General features: G+C 39.5%; 1 protein-coding gene across 1 annotated transcript in view; it reads left to right on the top strand.

The window, feature by feature from the left end:
- ITSN2 (intersectin 2) overlaps positions 1-18194 on the top strand; it is a gene marked incomplete at its 5' end in the record, with an annotated part of 87353 nt that overhangs the window by 47129 nt on the left and 22030 nt on the right. The window contains 16 exons of the mRNA XM_084261175.1: positions 147-409; positions 1111-1260; positions 1493-1633; positions 2447-2534; positions 3200-3339; positions 5959-6095; positions 8075-8520; positions 9621-9742; positions 11397-11572; positions 12162-12306; positions 12769-12974; positions 13600-13664; positions 14547-14713; positions 15015-15060; positions 15234-15355; positions 17012-17108. Coding sequence (XP_084117301.1) covers positions 147-409; positions 1111-1260; positions 1493-1633; positions 2447-2534; positions 3200-3339; positions 5959-6095; positions 8075-8520; positions 9621-9742; positions 11397-11572; positions 12162-12306; positions 12769-12974; positions 13600-13664; positions 14547-14713; positions 15015-15060; positions 15234-15355; positions 17012-17108 — 2511 coding nt within the window. The remainder of the gene's footprint in view (positions 1-146; positions 410-1110; positions 1261-1492; positions 1634-2446; positions 2535-3199; positions 3340-5958; positions 6096-8074; positions 8521-9620; positions 9743-11396; positions 11573-12161; positions 12307-12768; positions 12975-13599; positions 13665-14546; positions 14714-15014; positions 15061-15233; positions 15356-17011; positions 17109-18194) is intronic.

Raw genomic sequence — 18194 nt, 5'->3', positions numbered from 1 at the left:
AAATAATACTTTAACAAATGCAAGATGCTTATATCATCCATGACCCAACAACCTGAGCCTGCCAGAAAGAAAGTATCTATCTTTAGTGGCATAACCGAGGTGCTTGTTTTGCACAGGACAGAAATAACTGCCTTTCCTTATTTTAGTGACATTTGAGGACAAAAGGAAAGCCAACTATGAGAGGGGAAATATGGAGCTGGAAAAACGCCGTCAGGTCCTGTTGGAGCAGCAGCAGAGGGAGGCTGAACGTAAGGCCCAGAAAGAAAGAGAAGAACAAGAGCGAAGAGAGAGGGAACGGCAAGAGCAAGAGCGGAAAAAACAACTGGAAATGGAAAGGCAGCTGGAGAGACAACGAGAGCTGGAGAGACAAAGGGAAGAAGAAAGGAGGAAAGAAATAGAAAGGCGGGAGGTTGTTTTCTTGAAATTATATTTTTATGTTTTAAGGATTCTGTACATGCATACAGTGTTTGCCTGACACAGCACTCAGAATTTGAATGCTGGCTTTGGTTCTGTCTCCTCACATGGCCGTTGGCAGGTTGTCTGGGAGAGAGAAGATCATTTTTCTCTGAAAGCATTTTGTCTGTTATAAATTAATCAGATTCTGGTATAGACTGAAGATTTTAAGATACTTCACAGGGCAGATGAGAGTTTTCTTGGACAGATTTCTTGGATTTATGCAAAAATCTATATACCAAACAAGATTGTACTGAATTCATAATTGATAATATTTTGACAGCTGAACTGGGGACAAATTTGCTTCTACTTGGTGTCTCAGCACATGCATAAGACTTGCATATTTTATATAGCTCTGTACTCAGAGGAGGTTATGAGCAATATCTATCAGCATGCTCATCTGTGGGCAGTATTCCAAGCTAAACAGACCTTTTCTCAGCACTATGTACCTCTTCTTTATCCAGAGTTCAGAGCCTGGCATGAAGAATCTTACAGGATCACATCATTCTTCAATGCTGAAAGATTTAAAAGCACTTTACAAAAGACAATGTGTTGTCTTGCTGCTATGCTACTTAGAAATAGAGCACGTTATATTAAATCGTGGTCTCTGAGCTCTGCATCTCCATTTTAATTTAAGGTAATGTAACTTTTCTGCAGGCAGCAAAGCAAGAACTTGAGCGCCAGCGACGATTGGAATGGGAGAGAATTCGTCGCCAAGAACTTCTTAACCAACGTAACAGGGAACAAGAAGAAATTGTCAAATTGACCTCTAAGAAGAAGAGCCTTAATCTTGAATTAGAAGCTCTGGTAAGACAGAAATTTCACTGCACATCTTAAAATACAGTATTTCAAAGGATGCAAATCTTAGAATCTACATTAATGGCCCACAAGGAAATTCACCATGGTTTGGATGAGGAATCTAAAGCAGAAATAGTGGGTTGTTTGAGAAGAATCGTTCATGAAGTAATCTGCCTACAGACTTAGCAGAGAAGCCATTTTTTGCTGTATGTGGTGTAATTTGTCATTGATTTCTGTCTAGACCGACAAACATCAGCAAATCTCAGGCAGACTGCAGGACATTCGAAGCAAAAAGCAAATGCGAAAGACTGAACTGGAGGCTTTAGATAAGAAATGTGACCAAGGGATCATGGAAGTCCAGCAACTACAACAGCAGCTTCAGGTGTGTAACTTTCTGTTAAGCTGGTAGTTTTCCTTTATTTCATATTCTGTGTTTCTATAACGCTGCTGATTAATATATCCCTATAGGGAGGAATAGTAAATCTGTTTAAGGGAGAGAGGAAATTGGCAAGGCCATCAACATTGCAGAGGTTTTTAGTTTTATTTGGGGTGTTAAGGAAAGGATTACATGTACTACAACAAGCTGATAGTTGAATGAGGACACTTGTCAAAACCTCAGCTGTTCTTTTGTGAGCAAATAATAGTGCCTTCTCTTTAATTATGAATGCTTTCATGGCTTCAGACTCAAATTTTTATGATGAATGTTTTCCTGTATGGAGACCAAGTTGGTCTTTGGACTGAACCTTGCTGCTCTTTTTTTCTTTTTTTCTCTCTGACTAGCAAGGCATAATTAGTTGAAATCAGTTGACTACCACAAATTATCATCTGCTGTATTTTTATGTAATGTCCCTGAACATCAGGGAAACTTATTTTCTCGTTTCTGTGTGCTGCAGAAAGTTTATGTTAGGCTGGGGGTAGTCAACTTCACTGTTCTCATGATAATACTTACACTTTTAGCATGTCTTTTTTTTTCTTTTCCAAGTGTGTTAATGTTTTTGGGTTAAAAAGCGTTTGGTGTTAATAGTGCATATGTTGAGAGTATAGAATTCTTTTTTGCCTCTAAACAGTGTAACTGATAATGTGCATCCACTTTTCATTAACATGAGTTGAAGTTCTGCTTGAAAATTTACCCATTTTTACTTCCTGATTTACAAGCAATGTTGAAACTTTGTTATCTTCTCTTTAACATCTACAGGAATATCAGAACAAACTAATCTATTTAGTTCCTGAAAAGCAATTGTTAAGTGAAAGAATTAAAAACACTCAACTTGAAAACACTCAGAGTAAGTGCCTTCAAATAAATTCTCTTTGGTTTTCGTTGCTGGCTTTTCATCCCTTGTAAAACAGGCTGAAGGATGCAGAGGTGTAAATCACACCTTTGCTTTTAGATCTTTCCAGTTAGTACCATCTTGGCATTGTTGCATCCACAGTCCATTATTTCCTCTCCTTTATTTACGTTCTAAATAAAGGGTAAACGCAAATTTTTGTGACAAAGCACAGATTGTGCTTGAAACTTTATTTACACAGACTGCAAAGCCCACAGATACTATTACATCTTGTCTCTTTTTTTGGTTGTGTAACCTCAAGGGAGAGAATTTATGTTAAACTTAGACCAGCCTTTACATCAGATCACACTTGAACTCATTATCTGGCAAAGATTGCTATGAATTAGTCTGATTTAAAAAAAACAAACAAACAAAAACCCACAACAAAACAAACAGAAAACACAAAAAAAACCCTTCACCCTTACAAATTAATCTGTATGTATTCCATGTAATGCCACTATATCTCAGGTGTTGGGAATAGTATCTTCTTTGTCCTGTATATGATTAGGAAGGTAAAGCAAGGAGGTTTTGTGAGGAGATAAGTTGGGAATGGGTATGTATTAGCAAAATAATAATTAGTAAAAGAGAAATCATTACAAAACTGCTTGTCTTTCCTTATGCAGGTACAGGAATCAGTTCAGTGCACAAGAAGTCCCTAGAAAAGGAAGAATTATGCCAAAGACTTAAGGAACAGCTAGATGCCCTTGAGAAAGAAACTGCTTCTAAACTTGCTGAAATGGATGCATTTAACAGTCAGCTTAAGGTATTATATGCATTATCTAATACTTAGTCTTACATTGGTAAGCAGTATCTTTATTTCTCCATCCAGTCATAAACATTGGTGGCACTTCTACCAGGCTTCCAAAAAGGTTTCCTCAACTTCCAAAATCAAATAAGAATCTCCTAAAGGTTTGAGTAAATAATGTAATAAAAAATGCACCTAAAATTATTACTAATGTACTAAAATATAAATCTCTTGCTAATCACTGCTTTGCATGGATCAACTTTTGCCTTTTAGAATGAATTTTGATTTGGAATTGAAGTTTCTCAGGCCCTTGCAAATTCTGTTCTTGTACTGAGGATATATTGGCCATGATTTTTAGATTGTGGACTGAACATGTAACTCTTACTGAATGTAATACAGAGTTTCATAGTGTATTGTGCAAGATTTGGTAGCAGATTTAAATAGTGTCCTAAAAGTAAGCATAGGGCTCTTATTTATGTAGAAGTTAAGAAATATCGACCACTGGCCCCAAAGGCATTTTTGTTTCAGAAGCAACTCTTAACTTGTTTAAAAATGCAATTATCAGGCAGGGTAGCATGCATCCAGTTTACTTTATTTACCAGCTTAGTGGCACTGATGTGAACTTTATTTTTAAGTAATGGATTTATGCTGGGCCAGCGTGAGGGCTCTGCAGTTGCCAATATAAAGAACACAAAGACAAATTTGTAAACTTGTAAAAATGGCATAGAACATGCATTTTTAGTTACTTGCTTATTGCATGGCTTGCTGTGTTCAGTGGCTGCATCCAACATTTAGTCTTCCCTAAAATATGTTTTTCAAAATACAATGCAAAGATTAATTGGCTTTTTATCTGCCTTATCTTACAGTGTGAGAATATGGATGATTCTGTTCTTCAGTGCCTTTTGTCTCTGCTAAGCTGTCTCAACAACCTCTTCCTCTTACTTAAGGTTATTTTCTAATCTTTGGCTCTTTTGGTTTTTAATTATTTCGCAATTTTTCTCTGCTTACCCTTTCTGTTTGGATCTACAATTTCTGTGAAATAAATTGCCCTAAAAGAAAATCAGTAGGCTGTTTTTGATTTCTGCTGGCTTTTATGTCCTCTTAAAGACTTGAGATTTTTTTAACTGCTTAGAAAGGCACACTGCAAAATACTGATAGCCATTTTCTTTCCTAGCAGTCTGTGTTCAGTTGTTTTACCCAGATGTTCTCAGTAACATCGGTTACAGATATTATGATAACATCAACCAAAAAAATACTGTCTTAGATGGAAACAGTGTCCTCTTCCCACTTTTCCATCTGTTGCTCTCTACCTGTCTCGCTCTGCCAGTATCCATACATCTGAAGCTGTGAGTAAGGTTAATGAATTCTCATTGGAGTTGAAGACTCTAGAAATAGCATCAGTGCCCAGAGTCTGACACGGGACATGGCAAACGCAATGCTATTAAACCTCCAGATTAACCCCCTACTAAAACCTACTTGGTATTCTTCCTCAACACTGCTTTTGTCTGCTGGGGTCGAGGGGAAAAAAAAAATTTACTCATAAATTATTCTCAAAATTACTTAGCTAACCATTCCATCTGGCATAAGGCTTGTTCTGTCCTTAAATCAAAGATACAAGAGATTTCATAATGCAGTTTTCTTTCCTTCTGATCACCCTGAGGTGATCCTCAGTTTCGATGCACACAGAAATCTTGCTGTCTTGCCCTTTTCATATTGCACAATATCTCTTGAGCAACGTGATTATTGGCAGAGGTGCTTTTTGCAGTGGGATTAGATCAGTCTTAATGGCTTTACTTGCATTTATGAGATCAGATATGAAGCAGTCAGTGTCTACACGTTGCATTGCTTGGTGTGTATCGACCGGATTCCTAAGAAAAAAATAATGTAGCATTTCACACATGTTTTGCAACATGAAGTCCAATCTGAAGTAATTCTGATATTGTTGGTTGTTTTTCTTCTGTAAATTTAACTATCCCAAAGATTCATGCTGATTTTTTTTTTTACTCTGAAAAAGTTTATCAGAAGGAGATGGAACAGGAATTAAAGGATGTGTTCGAAAGAAAGCGTAACATTGTGAAAATAACCACTGTAGGAAAACTCCAGCCTCAGTGAGTGTCTTTAGGCTGTGGCTTCCCACAGTGGTAAGGTCACTGGATGTTTTTATAAAGCTCTTCTGATCACTCTGACATCATCTCACAGGCGAACACCCTGCTGAAGGGATACGTTCGCAGGTTGATGGTATTGTGTTGGCTTTGAGTTGAAGTCTGCCTCTGTGGCAAATGTCTCATAGCTATTGAAAATAGACTTCATTACCTTCTGTGTCCTTAGATAATGTGTTTGAACACTCAGGTTTGTATCTTCCCTTCTCTGTCATATTTGCCATTTCCAGCAGGTAGGGACTGGAAAGGCTCTTTGAAAGCCTAAGTTACATCAGAGGCTTTGCAAACCTGCCAGCTACTTTCATACTTCCATTTATTTGGCTTTCTTTGCAGTGACCTCCAAGGACTATTAATAACTTACTATTACTTTGTTCATTTGTATTAAAACGTGGTTCACAAAGCATTAAAATGCCTGGATGCTTTTCTCAAAAGGTTGGCTTTATTCCTTTTGATGTGCTTCATTGTGTTTTCTCCTTAGGACCTGAGAGAAAGTTACAGCACGCAGCAATTAGCCTTGGAGCAGCTCCACAGGATCAAACAGGACAAAGTAAGAGAGGTAGAAAAAAGAAGAGCTGAACTTGCACAGAAAAAGCGACTGGAAGATGAAGCTGCAAGGTACCATGTCTAAATGTATCAGCATTGCAGTTTTGTAATGCAAAATTATGCTGCGGTGACTTTTAAGATACTGATTGTGTTAAACAGGAGGCCTGAATGGTAAAAGCACATCCTACTGAATTGTCTTAGTGAAAATATTTTATATGAAGCATTACTGATGTAAGATTTTAGTTTCTTTTTTACAATTGGTTTTTATCTTGTTTTATATAAAAAAGCCCTTATAATTCAGATTTTATGGATTAGTAAACCAAGCAGTCACTTTTGCTATTAAGATTTTTAGCTCCTTTAAGAGATAATCCTTAGACATTTAAAATTCCACTTATATTCTGCCTTGTTCTGCTGGCCTTGAAATATCTGACCTATGAAAGCACTTCTAACTGAGTGGTTACTAGCCTTTTGTCATGGATATCCAGACGGGTGTGAGAGCTGTACTTAAGACAATAGGAAGGGCATTGACTCCTTTATTCCTATGTTAATCTTGAAAACTGGATGAGGAGTAAGCTTTGAGGTTTTAATTTGGTTCCTTTTTTAAGAGGAGAATGAGAAAATTCAAATACACGTTTGAGTGACCCATCCCTTCCCATATAAAGTCCTGGTTTTGCTCAGCTCACCTGGTTTTGCTCAGCTCACTTTTGTATCAAGCCCTCAGACTTTGCTGGCCTCAGCATTTTGTTTCTCATAGTTTTGTTCCCAGCTGATTTTTATTTTCTCTTCTTTCACTGATTAAGAAACCATAATTTCTAAGGTTTGATTCTGGCTGCCTTAAGATCCCACTCTGGTTTTTCCTCTCTCCAGACCTCGTGCCATCAGCTGCCTATTTAGCAGGTCTGGATTGATGGGCGCTCTAGGTGGAGAATCTTCAGCTCAGGAGTTGCTTTGCTGTACTAGTTTTGACGTTCTTTCTCATTCAGGAAATTGCCATGTTTTGTCTTTTTGAGAGAGATGTTCAACAATTCATATTTGCTTAGGGAGGTTTTAATGAAGCAGAGCTAGTGACCTTCTAGTATGTGTGTTCCATGGTCTTAACTCATGGCAACGTTCTTCTACAAGTGTGATAGCAATTTCATAACATTGGTGCCAGGCATCTTTAAGAGAGCCATACACTGTCTGTATGGTGATGCCCTTTTAAATTTCATTGAATATATATCTGATGGAGTAACAATATTTATTACTGCACAGCTCCAATCAGATCCTGTCACGTGCTTAAAAACACAATGAAATGACCATCAGATCAGCGGACCTCCCACACTTGTTTGGTGAAGCGGTCTGCTCTAGGCTTGATGACTCCTCAACAACCTCTTCAGAAAGCAGCCCAAAGGGATAGCTCTGCTCTTTTCAGAAGAAAAGTATCACCAGCTAAAATGCAATGATTTTTTAAAGGTGTTGAATTGGCTAATAACCTCTTTGGAGAGATGAGGCACAGCCTAAAATCTGAATCATTTCAGAGAACACAATGCAATTTCCAGTCTCTGTCTGCTGAAGACTCTGGTTGTGGCCAGGATAAGCGTATGCAATAGATTACAGCTGCTGAAGGCAAAGATTAAAGCAGCAAAGATCAGTATGCAAAAGCTATTTTCATGTATGTACCAGAGTGAAATTTTGTTGCTAATCTGTTTGGAAATCTTAGTTTCCAGTCATGAGATTTGGATATTACCTTGGTGGGCAATTTAAAACCATCTCTGTTCAATGAACCAATCACTTTTTGCTCATCAGGATGTAGGTGAGCACAAGTAACCACGTGGCAGTGTTTCTAATCCAGAGTTTTACTCCATTTGTTATTTATATGTGAAATATACTGGCCCTCATGTTAAGAGAAAGCATGATCTCCTGTGGAAGAGCTTATTGTCCAGAGAGGAGTTGATTTCAGAGACCCAGTTTTACTGACAGCTGCAGTTGATAACTCTAAGAACACGATCTCACTCATTTTTACCTGAATGGTCTTTCCCCCATGTCGTGTGTCCCCCCCCTCATTTTTTCAGAAAAGCAAAACGGGAGAAGGAGAACCGATGGCAGGAAAACATCAGAAGGGAAGAAGAGGAGAAAAAGAAGCGACTGGAGGAAGAACGGATGCAGGAAAAAGTTCAAGAAAAGCTGAAAGCTGAAGAAGCAGTTGCTCTGATGAGAGAAAGGGAAAATAAACAACAGTTCCATGCCGAGGAGGAGAAAAACAGGCAAGCTGTAAACTTGAGGGAAGCAGAACAACAAAGGCAAAGGCAACTGGAAGAAGATAAAAGAAAGAAAGAACAAATCGCAAGAGAAGCTGAGGAGAGGCGTAAGCAGAATGAAGAAATAAAGAAGATGAAAGAAGTGAACAACTCTCAAGAAGTAGAGAAACGCACTTCTAAATTAAACATAAGTGAGAAGTTTGCAGATCTGTTGAAACCAACAGAAGGTAAAAGTCTTAAGTCACCCTGGAAAAATGAAGGTAACATTAGCCTGTTAAATTTTTGCTTTAAGGGATCTTATTTTCCTGAGCCGTATTTCATTCTGAAATGTATGATTGTTAATGTGATAATAGGGCAGCCTTATTGTCTGAAATACTATTTTAAAACCCCTGAGTGTTTCATGTCTGTAGTTAACTATAAATAACCCTACAAACTTAGGTGACTTCTATCAGTTTTCAGTACCTGTGACTGATAACAAATCTTCCAGTGGTCACAGCCAACAAATCGCAGATGCTGGGAACAGCAATATTTTAGCTTTTTCCTAAGGCCTGCGCTTTCTGTCTTTAGCAGGTACTACTCAGCAAAGTGATACATTAACAGTGAAATCCAGTTTATTTCTGCATTCCTCTGCATGCATCTTATTAAAAAAAACTACAAACCCACACCAAGAACAAACAAAAAACCAACAATAAACCCCTGAAGTCAACCTAACTCTAGTTGCTGGACTTTGAAAAATACAGGTTTACTAGTATTTTTACTAAAGGTGGTTTTAATCAAAATTAATACCATCCTTCTTGAGTTCTTGTCAGTTCTTACTGACCACTTTTATCACCAAGTTCAGTGAGAACTAAATCAGAGCAGTGCTGAAAAATCCTTGCGCACCTTAGCTGTACCTTATCAAACATCACTGTTGGCAGTAGCAGTTGCAAGCTTGGAGAATGTAGGCACAATGAAAATAAAATGTGTAGCATTTTATGTTTCTATGTAAAACCTACACAACTGCTGCTCAACACTTATTGTTGTAGCAGTGGTATCTTTTTCAGCTTGGGAAATGATAATTGTGTTAAACGAGACTATATTAAAGCCCTGGCTTAGCCGCAGCGGTTTGACAAGGAAGCTGAGAGTATAAAGATGTCATTATTGTTCAGAAGACAATGCATTTCATTGCCTGCATTGTGTTTCTTGATGATGAGCATGTTAAACTCTTGTACTGTGTGCATCCTATCAGCCTGGTGTGGGTGGTGACCTCCTTTGATGCTTGTGTAGTTGTCTCCTTGTATTCATTCCCAGTGTGGGTAGGGCTGTAAGAGCATACCTGTCACCTGTACCAGAATGCTAACTAGTTTTCTTATCCTTTCAGGCACTGTGGTTAGTGCCTCAGAGTCTAGGAATTCAGTTGCCTTGGTAAATTACAGAGCTTTATATCCGTTTGAAGCAAGGAATCACGATGAGATGAGCTTTAATACGGGGGATATAATTCAGGTAAGATTTGCTATTGACATTACACTTGTAAATACCCAACCCCACTTCCCCAACCTTGAGATACACTGAGGTCTTAAGTGTAAAAATCATCATTTTGGTATGTTTTAAGACCTAGTGGAAAATTAAATTACTTGAAATACGAGTTTATAAAATAGAAACATAAATAGCTACATAAAATGAAAAAAATATTAATGCCATTTCAATTCAAATCAAGTTATTTAACGAGTAGATGTGAAAGGCTCTTCTGAGTCATGATACCATTTTGTAATGTGTTGTTAGCGTAGGCTTCTGGCTCTTGGCTGGGCCTTTGTAAATTCTCCCTCAGGCAGGTATCTCCAGTTTATTCTGTGCCTGTTCTTTGCGGCACTTCTCTGGATTCAGCTATCAGCAACACTATAGCAAGACCATAAGATCTGAGAAATCTTCTGGTTTCTCAGTTGAAGTCTGTTATTTGATGTAATTACATCACTTGTTAGCATACACCTTGTTGAAAGCATGTGGATTCAGGTGGGCTTGTGAAAACTGATTCACAACTGTGGTAACACAGTCAAGATGTTAAGTCCACATGGTTCCTCCTTATTCAGAGGTTGGTGACAAGGGAGAATTTAGACAGCGGTATGGTACAAAATATTAAAACAGTCAAGTGTTAGCCTTCAGTTTGACAGTGTTAAATCATTTATTTGCATTTTCATACCAGTGAAGCATGGAAGAGGAAACAAGAGAAGTAGATTTTGGTTTGGCTTCCTTCTCAGATATAATTAACTGCCATTTAACTGCTGATATTTTAGAAATAGGCTAGCAGCTGCTGCCTCTTCCTTGTTCTCCTCTTATACCCAAAGCTCAACTAAGCTAACTAGCCAGTACTATTTGATAAGCTGCTAATTTTTAGCAAATTCTAACTAATTTGCAGCATGATAGAGACTTTGGAATAGCTATGAATGTTAAGGGTGCTCTTGGCTGGGTGCAATCCTCAAGTAACAAGTGTCAGGACAAGAGGAAACAGCCTCAAGTCACACCAAGGGAGGTGTAGATTGGATGTTAGAAACATGGAACAGTCTGCCCAGGGAAGTGATTGAGTCCTCATCCCTGGAGGTATTTAAAAGCTGTGTAGTGGGGCTTAGGGACATGGTTTGTTGGATGGACTTGGCAGTGTTGGGTTAATGGCTGGACTTGATGATCTTAAAGCCTTTTTCTATACTTAATCATATAGTAAATAACAGAATTTTGGGATGTGTTTTGCTTGCAGTCCAATGACACAGTTAATTATATCGTTAAGCAGAACTGCAGCAGTAGTTTCTGTGTGCTGTCCAGACAGTGCCTCTTGGCTGTGCATTGGGCATGCTGCAACACAATGTACTCTGATTCCTGGCAAGCCAGAATGGCTCCAGGTGTAGTTCACAGTCCCCAGTGTGCATGTTTGGCAGCTGTTTGAAGGAGGCCTGTCTCTACCTCTGGCTAAAAATAGTGCCCTGTGCATCATCACCCTGTTTCTTGGGCCAGGGCAGAATCAGCTCGATTCTGAAAGGAAAGAGTATGAAAATGCTGATCTGTGTGTGAGGGCTGCCCACACTGTTCAGTTCAGAGTGACAGCAGGTGCCCTGTCTGTTTCATGCTGCTAATCCTGTTTTCTTTGTATTTGTCCTGCTGTCCACAGGTCGATGAGAAAACTGTGGGAGAGCCTGGTTGGCTTTATGGGAGTTTTCAAGGACATTTGGGTTGGTTCCCATGCAATTATGTAGAAAAAATACCAGAAGGAGAAAAATCTTTATCTCCGAAGAAGGCCTTACTTCCTCCTACAGTATCTTTATCTACTACCTCAGCTGCTTCAGAGTGAGTTTTTGTTGTGTTTGTGCTATCAGTTGCTTTTTCTAAATTTAGCCAACATGTGATGTGCTGTGTAGTTTCATTCTGTGCTTGTTTTCAAAATACAAATGCAGAAAACTTACTGATGAACCTACCTGAAAGTCTTAGCTGGGAAATGCCTGCTTCACATTGTGTAGAGTATCTTTTCTCTATGTTTAAACAAAACCAAATGTGATTTTGCTTAAGGTATGTTCAAAATTACCTGAAAGGAGGTTCCAGAGAGGTGGGTGATGATCTCTTCAGCCAGGTGACAGGAGATAGGACAAGGGGAAATGGCACAAAGCTGCACCAGGGCAGGTTGAGATTAGATGTTAGGAAAAGTTCTTCACTGAAAGAGTTGTCAGGGCCTGGAACAGGCTGCCCGGGGAGGGGGTTGAGTCACCATCCCTGGATGTGTTTAAAGAAAGGGTAGATAAGGTACTTCGGGATATGGTTTAGCATAGGACAGGTATGGTTGGACTCTATGATCTTAAAGGTCTTTTCCAACCTTGTGATTCTGTGATTCTGTGAAATAAAAATTGTGATACATTTAACTCTGCCTGTGTTCAATTTGCAGACCACTTTCACAGAGTAAATCTGCAGAAGAATCTGATTACCAAAACATCCCTTTTTCTAGCCTGAATGTTAACACAGCATGGCAGCAGAAATCAGCTTTTACTCGCACCGTGTCCCCTGGATCTGTCTCACCCATTCATGGACAGGTACGTTGTGTGAGACTGGAGAGCTCGCTGCATTTTAGGGTTGTGTTAAGGAAACTGATTTACGGAAAAGCTGAAAACAAAACTGGACTTTTCTAATGCTGGGTGCACCGAACAAGCTAGAGGATAAGGAAGCTAGTCTGAATGCTGCCCTGGTGTGCATTGACATAATGCCATGTGACCAAGATGACTTATGCAGTATGTTTCATACTTCTTAAATAGTTTTCACCTGTAATTAGACACACAAGGTATTTCTAACAAATAAGAAACAGAATTGAGAGATTATTCGTCATCAATAGCTTGTATGTATCAAGAAATTACTCAGCTGTCACATAGGAATTTAAGTTGTTTGAACATCAATAAAAGATAAGGCACTGCTTGCTTGGTAGTTGGTGGATGTTTTTTAACACTTGCACCAGTTTAGGGTAGTGTGATCAATTGACATCTCCACTTCTGTCTCAACAGGGGCAGCCTGTCGAGAACTTAAAAGCACAAGCACTTTGCTCTTGGACTGCAAAAAAAGATAACCACTTGAATTTTTCAAAACATGATATCATTACTGTCCTGGAGCAGCAGGAAAACTGGTGGTTTGGAGAGGTACACGGAGGAAGGGGTTGGTTTCCAAAGTCTTATGTCAAGCTCTTACCTGGGAGTGAAACCAAGAAGGAGGAGTAAGTGTGACTTGCTTTTGTTTTGTTCCAATGCTTTACAAAAAGAGGTGGCTTGAAGTGCAAAATTCTTGCAGTGCTTTGAAATGCAGATCATAAATACCAGTTACAATTCACAGGGTGCCAGTTTAGGCTTTTACTATTTCATTCTGGCAAGCCATGAGTGATTTTGGTCTCACTACTGTGTAAATAGTCTTCAGAGGCTGAGTGCTGTGAAAAATCAATGGTGTGATTGTTTATCAAGTGCCGGGCTTTGTTTTAGTTCATTACCAAGTCAGCTCTCTTGCAACATGTAATTGTCTTCTGCCTCAGAAGGGCCCAGTTTCTAAGTGTCCTACAAAGCACTGTGAGGTCCTAATGCACATCTTGCAGAGAGAGCATGGTTTTTTCTGCTTGAAAAGATCTTTGTGTCTGTACCAATGGCACAAGGTGACTGTTGGGGTAATTCACAGAATCATTAAGGTTGGGAAAGACCTCCAAATCATCTAGTCCAACTGTCTTTCGAGGTCCCTTCCAACTCCCAACGTTCTGTGATTCTATGAAAGGCAGCTTAAGCTCATCCTAATAAAGACATTTATTCTTGGTCAGTCTTTTTAGTTAATCTAACTTCTTTTTTTCCTTTCCACAGACCAGAAGCTATTTATGCAGCTGTAAACAAGAAGGCTAATACACAGTCTTATGCGGCAGGAGAGGGTAAGACAGCATGAAGCGTGCTACTTAATGATACAGTTTGTTTCTGCTTAACAGCGTGTGAATAAGTTTAATAAGTGAACTTAACTCTTATGTGAAGAGTTCCTGAACAGGCCTTTTAATGTTTCTCCAAAAGATACAGTGCAAATATTGAGCTACTGTTGTGAGAAGCCTAAACCAGGAGCTGTTTCTGGTTGAGTATAGACCTGGGGTTTAGTTTTTGTTCTAAGATTTTTCCTCAGATATCAATTTATTTCTGAAAAAGTAAATATGTCTCATACCCATAAGCCAAATTCTCTTCCTGCTGGTCTCTACTGTCTTATGCTATAGGGTACAGACATGCGAAGGGAATTTAATCTCCTGAGCGTGGATCATTCTCTTGTAATCAGTAGGGAATAGAGAAAACAAGTATTACTGGAGAGAAAATTACGGGAAGTACTTTCTAAGCTTTTTAATCTAGTGTGTCTCCATGCTTCCACAATTATATTTTAATTCCACTTGTGTTTTTTCATAGATAATAATGGTTTTAATCAGGAATACGATTGCTGTGAAGCACAGAGGTAGGGTGGAATACTTAGTGCAAGAGATGAGTTTTCATGCTGTGGTCTAGAGACCTTGCTGACCTGCAGGATGATCTCAGGGTAGCACCTCATGGTGCCAAATTACTCTGTGTGTACAGTGTTGTGCACTGGTGGCTCAGAGTTGTAAGCATGAAGTGAGATGTGATTGCAATCAAGCAGGTAGTTGTGTTGATTGACAACCTTGTGAAGGCATGATCCATATTAGAAACACACTGGTATCAAAGATAGATTTCCTTAATCCAATGTGCTTTTATCCTCTCATCTGAAACTATTGTCTCCTCCTTTGTATGTGCTGTTTGCACAGAGTATGTTGCGCTCTATTCGTACTCGAGCTCTGAGCCTGGTGACTTGACTTTCACGGAAGGGGAGGAAATCCTAGTGACCCTGAAGGAAGGGGAATGGTGGACCGGGAGCATCGATGGCAGAACTGGAATCTTCCCCTCCAATTATGTCAGACCAAAGGATCAAGAAGTGAGTTGTGTTCTGAGAATTAATGCATGGTGCTTTCTCTCAAATTTATTGGATTGGCATCTAGCTCTTAGATAGTGATTTTAGGCAGATTTTAATATGCTTGACAGAAAGGAGAAGCCTGGGTAGCTTGAGTCCTAAATTGGTGCTGTAGCCACACTGTCCCTCTCCGTGCAGGATGCTATTTTTTAAATACAGGTTCAAAATTAAGCTCTCCCCTTGCTTTTCTGTCCACATGCTTAGAGTTGGCGAAGACTCCACTGGCTTCATTGCACATTAACAGATGATTGTTGTGTCTTTGTAGGCTTCTAGTAATGCTGGCAAAACTGGAACAGTAAATAAGAAACCTGGTAAGTGTGCAGTGACTTACTAACTTTTAGGACTGTTTCATAAGTGACTGTGAGCACTTAGGTTCACAGCAGTGTTTTAATGGTGGCTAATGTGCTTAGCTGCAAGATGTGTGCCAGGATGTAGCTCTTACTGTAATTGAAAAAGTAATGCAATTAATTTATTATCTTTTCAGAAATTGCTCAGGTTACTACTGCCTATGCTGCATCAGGAACTGAACAGCTTAGTCTTGCTCCAGGACAGCTAATACTTATTCTGAAGAAAAATGCCACTGGGTGGTGGCAAGGAGAGCTGCAGGTAATTACTGAAGGACAAAAAAAGTGACTTCGTGGATTGCAAAGAGGTGATCTTGGGTTTCATTAGAGAAAACTACTAAGTATAGCATTCTGAAAGTGGCTAGAAAGTTATTTTTGTCCTTGATAAACTATATTTGGGGAAAACCAAGTTTTTAATTGAACCTTGGGTTGCTTGGTTTTTGGGTTAGTGTTTTTTGTTTGTATCGTTCATAGAAATGAGTAAAACTGTCAATGAACACGTGCATGAGAGGGGAAGAGGAACCTTGAGACTTCATATATTGACTACAGTTTAATTGGCAAAGCATTAAACTGTAAAATTATTCTAATGAAAGAACAGGAATTCTTGGAAGCTAGTTTAGTGTGAAGGTTACTGCTCCCACTCTTCTCCTTTCCCCATTGTATCAGCTGGCTTGAGGAAAAAAGTGATGAATTTCCAGTCCCAAACCATGATCTCATAATGTCTCTGTTACCCTTTTCTTTAACTGATTTTTAACTGAGTCTCAGCATCTCAGAATTTCACAGAGTCTGAATTTAAGCCTGTTACTTTGAGGAGCGACTGCTATTTCCAGTGCTGGGATCAAACAGCACAATGGAAAGGAAGTTCCATCCTCTCAGTATCCCTTAATTTGTCTTTCCCAAGGTATTCTACAGCCATACACACTCTGCCTGGAGTGAATACTCTTGTTAAGACCAATCTTCCTTCTCCAACAGTTAGAATAGGGCTGATGGAACCATTTAGCATCTCTTTCACACCATCTTGCTTTACAAACGCAGGAGGACACATTGTGGTGAGCAAGCTGAGAAATTGCTGCACTGAGTTTCTGCTAGTTAACAGCAGTGGGAAATGTATTTATAGTATGTGCAAGGAAATAAATAAATGCAGAAAACAACAGTTTGTGTTTTAAGAAAAGTAGGCCCAGGGCTGGCCCAGGAAGAAGCTTCAAAGATTCCCCCCACCGCTCTTTCCCCCCAAAAAAACCCCAAAACCAGGGGGATGGTGGGAATTAAGGTACATAATTGTCAATTCTTGCTAGTTAGAGTTTCTTTTTCTCAGGAGTAGAGCTCACAGCACAGTTACTGTTTTCTAAAATGCATGCTCACTTTTACATCCTGGCTTTTCTATGTGCACTTCAAAGTATATTTGTTTCTTTAGTGTGTACAGAGATTATCTTTACCTGTGGGACTAAAAAAAGCAAAGTCTACAAATGAGGAAATTCTTTCCAAACTCTCACAGGCTGTACTAGGAAACAAGTGGCATCAAATGCTTAGGTCAGGGTTTTCAAAAGTAGTTGATGGTAATTTTTGCCTCTGTTCTAGTATCTTTTTAGAGACTCCTTATATGATGATAAGTGGAATATTCATAGAGCGAGTTTTCAGCCCTACAGTTAAATTGTGTGCTGGAATAATTACCTGCACTTGAAAATTTTGGATTATTAATTTGCCTAAACACACTAGAGTGCAGCTTTATTTGAATAGGGTTGTTTTATCCTTTAGCCAGATTTTTTCCTTTTGAGATCTTTTGAGTATTTTGTTGGTGTTTGGAAGCCTGACCCTGTTTTTTTTGTTGGCAAATCTGTGTGACATTTGTTGCTTTTTTTCCCAGTGCAGTGACTGTTTGGTTTCTCAGTTGTGTAATAACCATTTTAAACATCTACAGGCAAGAGGGAAAAAGAGACAGAAAGGATGGTTTCCTGCCAGCCATGTGAAATTACTGGGTCCCAGCAGTGAAAGGACCACGTCTGCTGCTCCCTCAGGTAAAACAAAAAAGAATAAATATATATTTCATTTAGAGTATTTTATGTAACCTCTTCAGACATTCAGATAGTTGTTATGTGTATCTGAATTACATAACTAGAAAAACAGTAATGGTGGGATGTTTGTGGTGTCACTGTGGAAGGTAAAGTCCTGGTCAGAATCAGGGTCTTTTCACAGACTTGTCCATTCAGTTCTTATCTCTGTCCCAGAAAGGTCACATGTCACAACTTCTTCACCAAAACAGTTCTTGGTAGGGTCCCTCCTTAGCATGTACTACCCTCTACAGAACTTACAGCAGAAATGCTCAGTCATACAGAAAAAATTCAAATCTAGAGATCTGTGAGGAGCAGCAGCCCATCTTCTATGGCAAGAGCTTCTAATTTTGCTGAAAACCCTGATGGGCCACACTCTTCTCATCTGGAAACTCCACGTTTCCAAAGGCTAGCAAAGAAACCTTGCAGAGAACTCATCATCATTGACAAAACCCTTGGAATTACAGGCACTGCTCCTTAGAAGGAGGAAGATTAAGCAGCACCTTTCCACTAGATTTTTCTATTTAAACGGCCAGGTACAAATAATATTATTTCACGGAAAAGGAGCTTTTTTGGTTCTGCATGCTGAAATTGTGCTGTTCACAGCTGTTACTGTTGGAGAGGGTTCAGAGGAGGCCACGAAGATGATCAGAGGGCTGGAGCACCTCCCCTACAAAGAGAGGCTGAGGGAGCTGGGCTTGTTCAGCCTGGAGAAGAGAAGAGAAGGCTGTGGGGGGACCTCATTGCAGCCTTCCAGTCCCTGAAGGGAGGAGAGAAATGGGAGGGGAATCAGCTCTTTCAAAGGGCAGACAATGGCAGGACACGGGGGAATGGATTGAAATTAAAGGAGGGAAGGGTTAGATAAATATTAGGGGGAAGCTCTTTACAGAGAGAGTGGTGAGGTGCTGGAACAAGCTGCCCAGAGAGGTGGTGGATGCCCCATCTCTGGAGGTGTTCAAGGCCAGGCTGGATGGTGCCCTGGGCAACCTTGCCCAGGCCTGGAGGTTGGTGGCCCCGCCTGTGGCGGGGGGGGTTGGAACTCTGATCCTTGGG

The sequence above is a fragment of the Gallinula chloropus genome (genome assembly GCF_964237585.1).
Source record: "Gallinula chloropus genome assembly, chromosome: 3".
Lineage (NCBI taxonomy): Eukaryota > Metazoa > Chordata > Aves > Gruiformes > Rallidae > Gallinula > Gallinula chloropus.
This window is presented reverse-complemented; position numbering and strand designations above follow the sequence as displayed.